Source organism: Dasypus novemcinctus, chromosome 21, assembly GCF_030445035.2.
Source record: "Dasypus novemcinctus isolate mDasNov1 chromosome 21, mDasNov1.1.hap2, whole genome shotgun sequence".
Taxonomy (NCBI): domain Eukaryota; kingdom Metazoa; phylum Chordata; class Mammalia; order Cingulata; family Dasypodidae; genus Dasypus; species Dasypus novemcinctus.
The window spans coordinates 33147782-33162712 of record NC_080693.1 but is presented as its reverse complement, the minus strand read 5'-3'; the positions used below and the strand labels follow the sequence as shown (position 1 = coordinate 33162712).

The 14931-nt window shown below is 51.4% G+C and overlaps 2 protein-coding genes across 9 annotated transcripts in view; one reads left to right on the top strand and one right to left on the bottom strand.

Annotated features, from left to right (window-relative positions):
- Positions 1–6830, top strand: part of ABR (ABR activator of RhoGEF and GTPase) — a 173949-nt gene extending 167119 nt beyond the window's left edge. For all 7 annotated transcript variants that reach the window (XM_071210448.1, XM_058283792.1, XM_071210449.1 and 4 more), the window contains 4 exons: positions 287–421; positions 1254–1359; positions 3405–3552; positions 4199–6830. In XM_071210448.1, the coding sequence (XP_071066549.1) occupies positions 287–421; positions 1254–1359; positions 3405–3552; positions 4199–4288 (479 nt within the window). In that variant the 3' untranslated portion in view covers positions 4289–6830. The remainder of the gene's footprint in view (positions 1–286; positions 422–1253; positions 1360–3404; positions 3553–4198) is intronic.
- An 801-nt stretch (positions 6831–7631) lies between these two features.
- Positions 7632–14144, bottom strand: TIMM22 (translocase of inner mitochondrial membrane 22). 2 transcript variants are annotated; one of them, XM_058283796.2, is made up of 4 exons: positions 13572–14144; positions 11469–11665; positions 10659–10751; positions 7632–9270 (listed from the first exon to the last, which is right to left on the bottom strand). In XM_058283796.2, exons 1-4 carry the CDS (start codon positions 13936–13938, stop codon positions 9262–9264), a joined length of 666 nt encoding a protein of 221 aa, XP_058139779.1. In that variant the 5' UTR covers positions 13939–14144; the 3' UTR covers positions 7632–9261. The 2 variants fall into 2 exon arrangements, with proteins under 2 accessions (XP_058139779.1, XP_004483856.1); XM_004483799.5 differs by having other exon boundaries at positions 10659–10731.
- Positions 14145–14931: the final 787 nt, after the last annotated feature.

Genomic DNA, 14931 nt, shown 5'->3' with positions numbered 1-14931 from the left:
CAGGAGGGTGCCTGCCACGTGGTGGAGATGTGGATGATGAAATTGGGCTCCCCTCCACCCTCCCCCACCCCCCACTGAGCCGAGTCACAGGCAGCCTTGGGAATCACCTGCATCCTGACTTTCTGGGGAGACCAGAACTCAAGACTGAATGGGTGGGGGTGCTCCTGGCCAGCTGGGTGGATGTGCCGAAGAGGTGGCCGGGGGCCGCCTGCCCAGCTGGGGGCTAACGAGAGGGAGGGGTGACCGGGTGGCAGGTGTGGGCGCCTGACTGTGTGTTGCCCTGCAGACAACAAGGACATCCTGCTGATGCTGAGCGACATGGACATCAACGCCATCGCCGGCACCCTCAAGCTCTACTTCCGGGAGCTGCCTGAGCCCCTGCTCACAGATCGGCTTTACCCCGCCTTCATGGAGGGCATCGGTGAGACCCCCAGGCATCCTAGGGGGAGTGGGGCTGAGCCCCCCTGACCAGCAGAAGAAGGAGGGAAGACAGCCGCGGCTGCCCTTGCTCCCTGATCCTCCCGGCATACCAGGGCCATGTGGCCTAGTGCCCAGAGGGCGAAGTGTGGCCTCTAGCACCCGCTCCAGAGCCCAGACCCTCTCCCCTCACTGTGCCTACGGGTTTCCCTCTGTGCTTCCTACTTGGATGCTGACTTCCTTGCTTGGAACACCGGCGTCCAAGGAAAACTGCCCTGAGGTGGGTGGGCAGGGGCCCACACCCCAGAGCCTGGTTAGAGGGAGCGGGCCCCTGAGCTGGCTTGTGCTGAGCCTTCCAGAAGGCCCTGTCTCAGCTCCTCAGCTGAGCGCCTGCTCCCCCCACCTGAGCCAAATCCAGGCCCAGGCACATCCCTCCTGGAGGAGAACAGGGCTTCAGCCATGGGGAGTGAGGAGCCCCGTGGAAGGCCGCTCACGCCCGTGTTCCAGAATCAGAGGCAGTCAGGGGAGAAAGTCGTCACCGCATTGGCAGCGTGCGCACCTGTGTCTTAAACATAGCCTTAAAGACCCGGGATGGGGACTGACCTGGCGGAAAGGCCCCTGAGGGAAGGAAGCCCCCCCCCAGCCCACCAGGCAGCCCTCTGGCTGATGTCCAACGTGCCAGGTCCTCCCTGGAGGCTCTGCCCCCCCAAGCCCCTGGCATCCTGGGCCCTCCCTCAGGGTCCCACAGCCTCACGACCATGGGGGCTCTGGAAAGGGCTGTGGACCCCCCACACCCCAGGAGCCGTGCTCCACTCTGGCCCCTTCTCTCCCCTCAGCCCTGTCAGACCCTGCTGCCAAGGAAAACTGCATGATGCACCTACTCCGCTCCCTGCCCGACCCCAACCTCATCACCTTCCTCTTCCTGCTGGAACACTTGAAAAGGTAACAGGGCCCTGGGGGGCAACTCAGAGAGGGGCCCGCCCCGGGGGAGCAGGGTCTTCAGAGCTGGAGCTGGCAGAGTGGATAGGTCTTGCCATGGACCCTCCTCCTCTCCTCTTGCCCATGGGCTCTCCTAGCAGGGCTGTCCATAGCAGGGTGAGAGTTTGCATTTCAAATTCTCACACTCAGATTCTTCTCTTTTGAGAAACATTTGGGTTCTGACAGCTCCCTCAAATAGTCGCCCTAGAGCGCTTAGAGTGGCAGGGCTGGAGCCAAGGACTGGAGTCGGGTTCCCTCAGGGGGTTCCACCCTCTCAATGGGTCATTCAGTCAACTTAATTTTTTTTTTTAATGAAATAGCATCGGTGCACTGCAGGCAGTAAGCGTGAGTGGTGCTGGTTGTTGGATTACGCGTAGTTGTGTACTGGGTTACAGTGTGTTTGTTACTGTGAATCATGGTCAAAAAAGTTTGCAACCCACTGGTCTAGAGCCACACCTCATTTTTCAGATAGGGAAACAGAGTCCCCAAGACAGCAGAAGCTTCCTTGGGTTAGCAGTAGGTCTGTCCCTAGAACCCACATCTCTCAAATCTTAAACTAAGGCCCTTCTCTCACCCCTGCCACTCCCTGCCTACCCCCTACACACACGGTAAGTCAAAGCTAGAGCCGCTAAAGCCGAAGCCTGCAGCAAGGCTCCCGGGTACGAGTAGCCCTGGAGACGCCGCATCCCTCACTTTTGAGCCCAGGACTGGGCATGAGTGAGGAAGTCCCTGGGTGTCCCTTGACAACCTACTTACCCACCAGGACCAGAGAACCCCCAAGAGGGGCTGTGAGGAGGAGAGGAGGCCGCTCTCGAGGAGCTCAGCCACCAAGCCCTCAGGCTGGGGGTTCAGCCAGGCCAGCTCAGAGGGGAGCAGAGTCCTGGGAGCGGCTGGGCCTGCTATCTTGTTTTTCCCGTTATGAGACACTTTTCCCACTGGCTGGGCCAGGACCGAACCCCTAACCAAATCCCAAATAGTTTGGCAAGCATTGGGGGGGGGGGGGGGAGGGAAAGAGGGTGACACACAGATGGAGTGGGAAAGGAAAATTCATTAGGTTTTCCACCCTGGGAACTGGGCACAGTCTGTTCCCACATCTGGGCCCCTGGCCGGGGTGTGTGTGTGTGTGTATGTGTGTGTGCGCGCGTGTGCACACACTGGGCCAGCAGGCCACACAGCTGCCTCCTGGCATGGCCATGTTTATCTGCCTGTTTCCAAAGCAGTCGGGGTGCAGCGTGGCTCCCGCCTGCAGGCAGCACAGTGGGGAGTGGGGTGAGGGGCTCTGCTCAGGGCTGGGGTTCGCAGTCCCAGAACCACTTCCTAGGACTGGGGGAGGCCCAGAGCCTCTCTGGTAAGTTCACTGTACTGGGCCCACCTGGGCCCCAGCCTCAGAGGGCAGCTCTTGCCTGTGGCTCCACTATCCAGTATCTGGCCTAAGAGAAGGGAGTGGGCTCCAAAGGGGATCAACTCAGGTCCCATAGGCTGACCCTTCAGGAAAGGTCCAGGACGGCCCCTGGGCTCCAGCCGGGGCTGGGATTGCTCCTGCCGCATCACTGCAGGTGGAGCCTCAGGGCTAGTTAGCACCAGCTGCCCGAGCCCAAGCCCTCCCTAACTGTCTTGCCCCTGCCCTGCCATGAGGACTCTTCCTCCAGGCTACTGTCCCCAGCTTGGTGATGGCTAAGTGGCAGAGTGGTTAAGGCATGGAATCTGGAGGCATGCCTGGTTCAAAGTCCTCCGTGTGACCTGGGGCCACCTCACTTAACCGGTGTACGTCAGTCTCCACTTGTAAAAAGGGGATGATAGTAACAAGGCTGCCTTGAAGAGAGTTAAGGGGAGAGCTCTCCGCATACTAATATGATGATCTTCGAGGAGCCTGAAGGCCCTTCTTTCTTTCCAGTTGCCTTCAGGAGCTGGGGATATGTTAGGGGAATGTTCTGGGACCTAGCTAGGGTCCCCGTCCCTGGCTCAGGGAGCTGAGGGGCTGCTTTCTTCTCTCGCTCCCCTCTTTTCAGGGTTGCTGAAAAGGAACCTATCAACAAAATGTCCCTTCACAATCTGGCTACTGTGTTTGGCCCCACGTTACTGAGACCCTCAGAGGTGGAGAGCAAAGCACACCTCACGTCAGCTGCAGACATCTGGTCCCACGATGTCATGGCACAGGTACCGCCAGCCCTGCCTGGCCTGGGGTGCACAGGGGTGAGCCAAGCCCTCCCTTAGGGGTGGCGAGGGAACAGCTTAGAGACCCCCACCCCACCCCAGGGCAGCTGGGTTAATAGTCTGTAGGACGTCACCAGGGGTAGGGCCGTGGACAGTGCTGTCCCTCCCAGACCAGAAGCCTGGAGAATGCTTGCCTCAGGTGCTGACGGCCTTCCCAGGAGGGCCTCGGCCTCAGAAAGCAAACCCAGGAGTAGAGGAAACATCTGGGGGCCTCACGCGTGGACGCTCTGGGATTGCTTCTGGAGCCAGGACGCTTCCTGGGATCCCTCCAGGACTGAACAGGGGTCAGTCTGGGGCAGGGCTGCCAAGGCAAAGCCAAGCTCAGAATCAGGTGGGGGCTGAGGCTTGGACGGCTGCACCCGGCTCCCCCGCCCTGTGCCCTGCAGTGCCCTCTACAGCTGCAGTTACATAAACACACTGGGCTTCCGAGGAAGAGGAGGTGGCCTGAGCCAGCCTTGGGTGGAGAGGTGGGGGGCAGGGGTCAACACAGACTTGCCCGCAGTCCAGGGATGTTTTCTTCTCAGTGGATCAGAGGAGAAGGGCTAAGAGGACGAGACCCCCAGGCTCAGTTTCCCCTGTTTCCCCACAGGTCCAGGTCCTCCTCTACTACCTGCAGCACCCTCCCATTTCCTTCGCAGAACTGAAACGGAACACACTGTACTTCTCCACGGATGTGTAGCCTGAGGCAGGAGCAGCTGTAGGGGGTGGCCAGAGCCAGCCTCTCCAGCCTGGGGGCCCAACACAGACTTGAAAGACTGCAATAGAAAAATCCCAAACCCAGCAGGCCAGATGACAAAGGAAGCAGATTTCCAAGAACTGGAATATGTGCGTCTTTTATGCCACCTTGTACAAAGCCAGCCGATCCAGCCCCAGCCCTCGCCGCCATCCCCCGGCTCCTGCCCTCTGTATCTCTAGTTGTGTCTAATGCTCCGTGCTGTTCAGCAATTGTTTTATGTATATTTGTCATGCAGAAAAGGTAGTGACCAGCCCCGTCTGGGCGCAGACAGCTTGCTTTGTTCTTTCATTTCCTCCCAACACTTTCTTTCCTTATGAGTCCAGTGCAAGGGCTTTCATTTTGCTCTGTGTAACTGCTGCCAGCTTATCCTCTCTTGGCCCTGCTCCCAGACTGCAGTCTCCTGGCAGCCTCCCCTTGGTTTTCCGCCACCCACTCCTCCCTCTCGGCCTGCCCGCATGCATGCACAGCCTCAGTTTTCACTCCATCACCTCAGAAGTTCTGAAGCGGCTCTGGCAGGGATGGTAGGCCTGCCGCTGCCGCTGCCGCCCCAGCCTTCTTCTAGCTCTCCGCCTGTGGAAGCACACTGCTTTGCCTTGCAGCCTGTGCAAATGTTGGACAAGGAGACAGAATCACACCTATCCCCAGCACAGAGCTGGAGAGCTGATTTCAGGAAGTTTCCATTTGAGACGCTCCACTTCTGGGGTTTATCCAGTGTGTCTCCAGCCTACCAGTGAGGCATCTTTGACTGTTTTTACTTCTACTGCTTTTCATTTCTTTTTCCCTGGTGTTCTATTTCCTTTGAGTGTAAAGATTTAGAAGTGACCTGCTATCGAGATAGCAAGAGGGTCAGGAAGGAATCGGGGGGTGGGGGGGGCAGCGCAGGGGGAGTCAGGTTGAACAGTCAGAAGCAGCTCTTGGTAGCAAGGAGTTGTAGTGGCTTTTCTAGTGGAGCACTTCCTGGAGGGCAAGTGATACGGCTGAAGCAGGTGTACAGAACCCGGCATGCTCCATACAGGAGGCAGGGCCTTCACCTGGCACCTCTTGTACCTCACGGTACTTTTGCCTTAGCTTTTACACATTCTCCACAGCCAAGCACTGCCACGGGGCAGCCCTCACTGCCACGTGAGCCCAAGAGCCTTGAAAGGAAGGCACAGTCCAGCCACAGTCAGCTGTCAGTGCCGCCCCCTCTGCAGCCAGCTCCTAGAGGCAGCCTTCTGGTGAACTCTGGGAAATCCCAGAGGGAGTGAAAGATGAGGAAGCACGGGCACCTGCCTCCCTTGGGACTGGGTTTTGCTAGGGCCTGCTTGTTGTTCTGAGTAGGGGATCCGCAGGTTCAAAACCAACTCAGTTCTGGAAAGGAGTAGCTGTGTCCCCAAGGTCAGTTTTCTGTCTGAGCAGTGGCTGCCAGCCTTGGCAGTTAGGCTGGGAGGGCAGAGGCTCCCTGACAGCAGGGACTTGAGCTACAGCATGCAGCAACCTGGCTCTCCTGTGAGGGGGCGGGGAGGTTCTAGGCCCTCAGGATTGGGAGAATAGCTGCCACACCTTGTACTCAGGGCCATGTCTTGAAGAAGGGTTTGCCAGCCCCAAAGCTGTAGTGCTTGCTCCGGAAGAGGCAGGGCCCTTTCTGATCAGTGTTTACGCCTGTTGCCCACATGCTGGGCAGAACGGTACACATTTTGTGCACATCCAAGGGAAGAGATGCCTAAGGGGAGGGAAATGCTGATTACCCAGCTGCCCGTTAGCAGCTCAGCAGGGAGCCCTGCTCCCAGGAACGAGAGAGCAAGGTGAAGGGGCACCACTTTGGTCTAAAGACCCCGGTGCCTATTCCTGGGGTCTTCTCGGCACTCAGGAGTTGGTATGTGGCATGGGAGGCTCTTGCTTCCAAAGCGATGGACAGTAATGAACTGGTGGCTATTACAACCCCAAATGGGTGCCTCCCACCTCCCAAATACCAATGGAAAAAGAGAAGGAAATGTTTGCTTCTCAGCATCAGGTAGCTTCTGCAGCCCCCAAGCTTGCTCAGGCAATGTGAGTATAGGGGGAAGGCTGGGAGGGCTGAGAAATGCAAAAGGCTCCTAATATTTATAAATTCCACCCCCACAGTGGGGAGGGGTGGGTACTAGACCTGGATGAAGCTGCACCAAGGAAACGCCCCAAGGGTTCTCCTGAGACAGGGACTGTGTAGCCCAGAACCGCCTAGCTGCTGTGCCCAGCAGGGCAGGCTGTGCCAACAGGAGCCCAGCACAGGCCACGGGGATCCCAGCTGTGCCTGTCCTTGCCAGGCCGTGGCTGAGGGCTGCCAGGAGTTTTGGCTGACACAGGTAGGATGGGACCCCTTCATTAATATTTGACTTTAATAAGTTGGTAAGGATATTTTTTTTTGTCTACGTTCTGTTTAAACTTATGTAGATTATTATAAATTGATGTAAACCATGTGAGAGGAAAATATTAATAAAAAATACAAAGTCCCAACATTTGCACAAAACTCAGCCCTGTGGTATGGATGTTTGTGTTCTCAGTAGTCCAGGGAAGACCACCAATCTAAATATTTAACACTCCCAGCTGTGAGCTTCCAGGAATTTATTTACCTAGTTGGCTCCCCTCGAGCCTGCCCTTTGGCCTACAGGGAATGGGGCAGAATGTTGGGGAGGGGACCGTCCCCTCTCCTCAGGTGAACCAGGCTTCTGCTCTCACCTCCAGCATCTCAAAGTATAAATGCCACCCTGCCCCCACCCCCAGCACCCGGCCATCACTATGCCTCAGAGATGGCAGGAAGCTGTCCACTGAAGAGGCTGCTTCCTTTATGTTTACGCCTTCCTCGGAAGTGGCAGGCTTCTGGTGCAGCCTTTTGGTTTCATTTCTGATTGCAGAAGTTGGATCCCAGAGGGCCCTGCCTGCCTTTAGGAAAGCCAACGGGGTTAACGAGGGTCCCACTGGCCTAGGCCATTGGACACTGTTTATTCTGGAGATCAGGAACAGATGTCTCTGAAAACCGGTGTTTGGTTTATGAGCTCATACTGGCTCCGTGGATATCTGAAACAGGAAACTATTCATCTTCTCTCTTGATTGAATAGTCAATGTGGACAATGCTCAGTTTATTGAACTGATGGCTACTGACAGCCCCAGGACTTTTCTTTCACAAGGCAGTAGTGAGGGGCAGCACTTCTTGTATTTGGTTTTTCAGGGTGCTCGATCCCACGTGCTAGACTGGCTAGTAAAAGATCCTGGCAGCCTAGCATTTTGATAGGCATCAGGTAGGAGTAACTGACCACCTCTGCTCTCCAGGTGCTTATAGGTAATTTATTTAGAGACAGTATAGGAAATACTCAGAGTCGTAGGGATGCTCCCAACAGCCTAGCAGTGGGAAGCTCATGCCTGTGAGACTGGGACGGATATTACATACAATTCACCATAGAAGGACATGAGCCCTGTGTGCTGGCTCACATTCCAAAGTCAACAGCGGACATGGCTGGAGGGAGGTGTTACCAGCTGTGTTTGACATCATCACTCACATACAAATACAAGCTTGGCATGCCTGGACATTTAAGCTGACTTTTGAATTCTGGTTAAGGGTGGGTGGGCTAGGAAATAGCAGATAAGGGGGAAGAAAGCAATGGAAGAAAAGGCAGAGGAATTACTGTACAGCAGAAAAAAGGAGAGCCATTACAATGGGCTGAAGGTGGCCAAAATTTTAGGGCCTCCAGGAAAGCTCAAAGGAAGCACCAGTGGTGGATACCAATCATAAAAGGCTATTTTCTGCCTGTGTCGCAACTGGGCTGAGCTACTGGTGTCAGAAAAGGGCCACTGGGTCAAGTAAAAAACACTTAATATTTCAAAACAAAAAACACTGGTACCAGAGAACAAGGGTGAACAGCACCCCACAACATCTGCTCTCAGCCAAAGCTGCTGTGATCCAATCACCAGGACAAAGCAGAGTCCTTCAGCATGTGTCCTTGAGCCGGCCTGGCCCTGTTGTCAGGTCATGAAACCAACACGTGGTTCGGCAACCTACAGGCACAGCCACCAGCCAGCCTACTGGAGGGTTCGATAGAAGAGGCCAGGAGGACTTACACATGGAATTTCAGCGCATCCTAAAGAGTGACTAGACTGGGCTCTTGGGGGCACAGGCGCTGGGCAATCTGGCTGAGTGTAACAGTATTCTACAAACCCTAGAATCTAACATGCCCATACTTCTCAGGGGCACTCTTTCCCTTCTTTCAGTATCCAATCTTTGGACTTTAGAATTGTGGATCAGTATCCAATCTTTGGATTTTAGAATTGTGGAATGTGAAAATTAAAAAAAAAAAAACACAAAACCAATCCTTTAAATTGTAATATAAAAATACATATAAACAAGTATGGCAGAATATTAAACAATGACACAATTGGTTGGATGGCATGAATTTACTTTGCCCTGCCCAGATATGCAAGATGGACGGCACAGAGTTCCAAGGTAGAACACCTTCCTGGGTGCGGGCAGAGAACATTGGCGCCTCTGTCCCCACAGTACCAAACAACCCAGAGCAGCAGCTGTAGTCAGGACTGAACCTCTGGGGAGCCTGATTCCTAAAAGGCAACACATTATCTCCTGATCCTGCGCTAACAAGAGACTCTGGCCGTAGCACCTCCCCCGTAAAGCTCTGGCTATCATCCAGGCACAGCAGCACAGAGTGGGGCTCAGAAAGCTGGAGACAGATCCCAGCCAGGCAGCTCCCTCACACCACCAACAGAAAGAGGGAAAACAAATGTCTTCAGTCTGTCAAGCAAGTGCCCTGGGGTGGTGCACAAACTTCTCCACAGAACAGCTCTGACAGTGAGCTGGTGTCAGCCTTCCCCACAGAGATATTCTCACCGTAGGTAATAATCGATTGCAGCAGAGAATGCAGCAAAACCTCCACAACCAATGACTCCAGCCTTCAAGCCAGCTGTAAAACAAACAAATCACTTCTTACTCGTGGTGACAGATGTTGGTCGGGCTATAGTCATGAAAATTTGCACAACCACAGCTGCAAGGAAACCAACTTAAGTGTTCTAAATCATTGCACTTACACTGATCTTCAATGAGACCACATGTAATATCTAATCCAGCTTGCTTTATCTAACTACACATTCGTTTGACTTTTCTTATCCCAAGAATTAGTATCTCCAGTTTCATGGGAATGGCCCCTTACAAGCAGTAATCTGGTTAAGAGAACCAGCCCTTGGAATCAAATGAAAGCATATGGTCTTTTACCCTGATTTGTTTGTTTTATAAATTCCTGGGAAGGTGATCAAAGTAGTCCTGGAGGGAGCTCAAAGAGGCCCTGACAAAGCTGAGAGATGGGAAGACCAAAGGAGAAGTTACTCTGTAAATCATAAAGAGCTGTTTGAGAGCCAAAAGCAGGTTTTAATGATAAATCATCCTCACTCTCAGATGATGAGAAAGTGCTTTTTGCTCTGGGTAAGCAAGTGGTGCAGCAATGGATACTTCTACGGAAAGCCAAGTCATTGAATCCCAACACTACAAACCCTTGATACACATGTTAACAGGGAGAACTGGCAGGAAATTGGTCTGTTTCTTTGTTTACAGTTGATAATCTTAACATTTCTAGAACACCTGTATGTGGCTTTCAATGTGTAGAAGTTAGAAATAGCCAACCACAAAAAGATATTACCAGAGTAGCTTATACACAAAATTAAAACAATTGTACAGCATTATTAAGAAAAATGTTTCAGTATTTGAAATGCATGCAGCTGAAAGCAAAGCAGACGCTGGGTGTACAAACGGCCGATACAAGGCTGAAGGGGACCGAGCTATGCTTCCCTAATACCCTGGATGGCAACCCACGCCAGTGAGTACTTTTTGTGAGGAAGTCTTCTTCCTGTGCTCTCTATATTCAATATGACAGCAGCTCTTTTTGACTACGGTAGATCTGTATCAGTGCTTCTCAACTGGGGGTGATTTTGCCCCCCAGAGGACATTTGGCAATGTCTGGCTACACTTTTGGTTCTCACAACTGAAAGGTTGTCACTGGCATCTGGTAGGCTGAGACCAGGGATGTTACTAAACACCCCACAATGCACAGTAAAGATTTATGCCATCCGAAACGTCAGCAGTGCCAAGGAGGTTCTGAGAAACCCTGTTCTAGATACCAGCAAGCTTCCAAAATTGAGCTAACACAAAAGCAAACATGATTTATTTGTTGGAAGGAAAGAATATCAAGTGTTCAATATGCCTTGGGCTGTCCCTGGAACACTTATATGTGTGGAAATGTCAACTTCAGCATGTTAGCCGAGGCTACAGAGCAAAACCATTCAAGATTTGTTTACTAACCTCTGAAACCAATGGCTCCTCCGGTGATGCAACCACTAATGACACTGTTCTTCCAATCTGATTTTCCCCGGTACTGTGGGTTGAGAAGGGCAGCTGAGAGCCAGGCAAGATTAAGGAAAAACACACAGGGTTGCTGGCTTGCTAAGTTAGTCCCTCCCCAAGAAAAGCTAATCTTTTTTCCTCTTTCCAAAGTAAAGGTCCTAAAACTTGGATGTGTTCATAGATGCTTCCTGCAGGTGGCAGCAGAGCACTAAAACCAAGCATAGCATTTGAGAAGGGATAAAATTATTTCTCAGGTTGCCCCAATAAGACTTGTATTTAAAATCATTAACCAACTTCTAGTCTACAAAAAAATTTAAAAATAGTGCCAAATAACGAATAAAAAGTACAAATAATAATAATAACACAAGGGAGCGGATGTGGCTCAAGTAGATGAGCACCTGCTTCCCACATGGGAGCTACCAGGTTTGGTTCCCAGTACTTCCTAAAAACAAACAAGCAAACAAATGAAAAAAAAACAAAACAAATAAACAAACAACTCGGGAGCTGCTGTGGCTCAGTGACTGAGTGCCAGCTTCCCACATATAAGGTCCCAGGTTCTATCCCCAGCCCTGGTACCTGAAAAAAAAAAAAGCCCATATCATAAACTCACACTGAAAAAATGTTTCTACTAGGGACTATTTAACAGAAGCTCAACCTGGCAAGTATCTGATGTTTTTGATCTGCTTCTTAATAACAACATTAGAGCCTTTCTCTTTAAGTCATGAGATGGCAGTAGGCAAGCATTTGTCAGAGGGCAAAGACACTTACAGATTCTACCAGACACTCAGTGCAAGAAAACATGGCACCCACAATGGCAAAGTTCTTGGCATAGGACATTCCTCTCTGCCCCATGTCTTTAAGAACTTCTTTTGCAGTTGGTGTCCGATAGGGATCCTTAGGGTCAAAGCCCACATTGGTATCAATGCCAGCAGTGAACACTCCAAACGCACCTCCCAAGACGAATCCTGAAAAAAAATCCACACACACACACAGATGAGGATTTCTTTGACATCTTTTCTGTATTACTGTAATAAGGTCATACTCCAAGACAACCTTTCGAGTGGCTACCATGAAGCATTACTGACACTTCTCCCTATTCCGTGGCTTCCACATTACAGACCCGGGGTCCATCTTCATGACAGTTTCTTTTGTCTTTTTTTTTAGGTACAAGGGCTGGGGATTGAACCCCGGACTTCGTATGTGGGAAGCAGGCACTGAATCACTGAGCTACACTGGCTCCCCAGAGTTGATATTTTCATTTATTTGTTCGTTTTGTTGTTAGGAGGTAACAGGGAGCAAACCCAGGAACTTATATATGGGAGGCAGACTCTCAATCACTTGAGCTACATCTGCTCCCCTGCCTCATCTTGACTGTCTTCCTATCATTTCCTAACATGCCTCACGATTCAGTCTTTAACCCTCTGTTCTCTCTCTACATGCTCTCTTACATGTAACTCAGCCATCCTCAAGTTTAGCTACCAACTTCTGTAAATAACTCTTGACAATGGTCACATTCATAATGATCATTTGGTATGGTCATTGCCTCATTCACTCCTCAAAAGAATCCCAGGGTTTAGGTACTATCATTCTCTCTTTTCTACAGATGAAGAAACTAAGCTCAGAGAGGTTAAGTAACCTCCTTAAGGTCACACAGCTACCAAATGGCAGATCTCCACATCTGAGCCTGCTGGGCATTTCCATCTTATCACTGCAAGATGATGTTCAGTGAAATCATGGGTACCCACTCTCCAGACTTTTCTGCTTAAGGCTCCTTCTTTCCAGTTACCCCAGTTCCAAACCTCAGGAGCATAGCCAACTGCTTCTTTGCTTCCCCGTACAACCAGTCAACAAAAGAAGCAAAGTCTTTTTTCCTAGTTTTTCAAATATGTCCATCCCTCTGCGTCCAGTTATCCTTCTAATCACTTTAAAGTCACTTTAAAGGACCATAGAGCTTCAGTCTAGCAAACTTCCTAGATTGCCTCCCTATCCACAAACGTTTTTCACCACACTCCATCCTGAGTCATCATGCTCGTTACCACTTGTTATCCCCCTATTTAAAAAATATCAATTACTGCCCTAAAGTAATAAGCTCAAATCTTCTACATTACCCCCAATTTAAAATGACGTTTTTCTTCGTCTACCTGTATTTCCTCAATCCTTCAAGATACAGTTCCAGTCTCATTCCTTCTTGTGGCCTTCCCCAACCAAAAAAGATCTCTCTCTTCCTTCTACTTCAACATCTGCACACTCACTTTATTAGTTCCTTACATACCTTCCATTCTCAATGAGATTTAGACTCATCTGCAAATGTGGACAAATGCTTTACCTTGCACAAGAGGAACACTGCATTCTCAAATCCTCACAAGGTTAAAAAAAAAAAAAAAGGCCCGTGCAGACCCGCCTTGGTCACCACGGTCAAGTCACTCTGGCCTTTTCTGTTTCTCAACCCTCAGGCCAGTCCCTGCATTAGGGACCGTGGCACTTGCGGTTCCTATCTCTGCAGCATTCTTCCCACTATATGTATTAAATTGTAAGCTTTACGAACCCAAGAACCTTGTCTCTTTTACCCTGTATCGCCACCGTCTGGCACGTGATAGTTGCTCAGTGATAACACAAGTGAATTACTTAAGTAAATGAATGAATGAATGAATAAAATAAACTATTTAATAACCTCCAGGCCCAGCCTGGTTTATCGGTACCGATTCTCTCATCCAATTTCCACAAGGGAAAGCTAACTGCAGCGACAGGAGAGGCGTTGTCACTGAACGGACCAGGAGTGCGGTCAAGGTCGAAATCCAGAGGTCCTTCGCCTCCTAGGCGCGTGGTCTTGCTGGCAGCGACCTCCCAAAGGCCCCGCTCGCCTCGCCTCACCTCCCACGCAGGCCAGCGCTGCTTTGAAGGCGCAGCTTTCCATCGCCTTCTCAATCATCTTCTGCTCTTCACTCTTAGCCGGACTCGGGATCCCGCCCAGGGCACCCGGTTCCAGGAGCCGGGGCTGACGCCTGTCACCCACGAGGTATTGCAGAAGGAGGCTATACTGCAGCGGGGCTTCGGCGGAAGCCGCCGCCTCCGGCGCGGACGCCCCGACATTGGAGGCTCCGACGTTGGAGGCAGCCGCTGACATGACTGCCGGCGCCCACGCAACTCTCGCGTCGTTCTTCCCGCAGCAGATTCTACAAGGGTCACGTCGGGTTCCCGAGCGCCTAGCCACCGCCCTACAACAGCAGATTCGCCACATCGAGGAAACAGCGGAAACAAAAGTCCGTTCGCGCACAGCCAGCGAAAGACCTATCAAGTTTCCCAAAAGCCTCTTGTGAAAACCGAATCAGGGTTGTGCAGCATTCCCAGAAGTTCGGACAAGCAAGACACAGATTCCAGAGGTTCGGACAAGCAAGACACAGATTCACCAGCAAGTACTCTTCGGGACTGCGCGCGGTGCGTATCGGGATTTGCAGTTCTAACCGGAACATGTAATTATAGGTCCCAGGAAGCCTCGCGCGGGCGCGCGCGCCTCGGCCTCCTCGGAAGCCGCTGATAGGCGGGCGGTTGCGCGGCCAGGAGGCTGCCCCGAGCTCGGTGGTCGGCGGGGGTCCCGGGCGTCTCGCCGCTGCCCTTCCGAGCTTAGTAATTGGGTGGGGTAGGGGAGGCATGTCCTACAGTCCTTGCAGGCGTTGTGAGATCTAAGTGACTGAAGGTGCTTTTTAAATAAACGTGAAAGCATGGCGTAGATGTAGTTTTGTTCACTAGTTCAACTTTTGAGGAGAACGAAGGGGCCAAGGATAGAAACAAATCCCTTAGTGAAGCTAGTCAGGCGTGTGAAAAATCAGGGACTATGCTAGTAAGTGGATGCGACTGAGACCCAAGGGAGAGCGCAGGCAAGGCCGTGCCCGCTACCCCAGCGAGTTGATGTGGAGCTAGTGTTGCCACAAGAAGCCAAACTTATATTAGGTCGAACCAATTCCAGTGTTTACCAGTTTGTAAATGCAGTATCTAAAAGAAAAAAGAGAGTACTAGATAAAAGAACCCAGAAAAAATTTTTGCAAGAGTTTTATGGTATCAAAATCGATCCCAAACTATAGTATTGATCCAGACTAATGATTTGGTCAGATGTTTCAGTTAAGAACATAAGTTAAGAATAGACTTCTGTCTAGAAGGTGGTGAGCTTGGCGGCATAGGCAGAAAGATGCTTCTTTAGTAACCAAAGTTCTCTATGCTGCCAAGAATAAAGAGC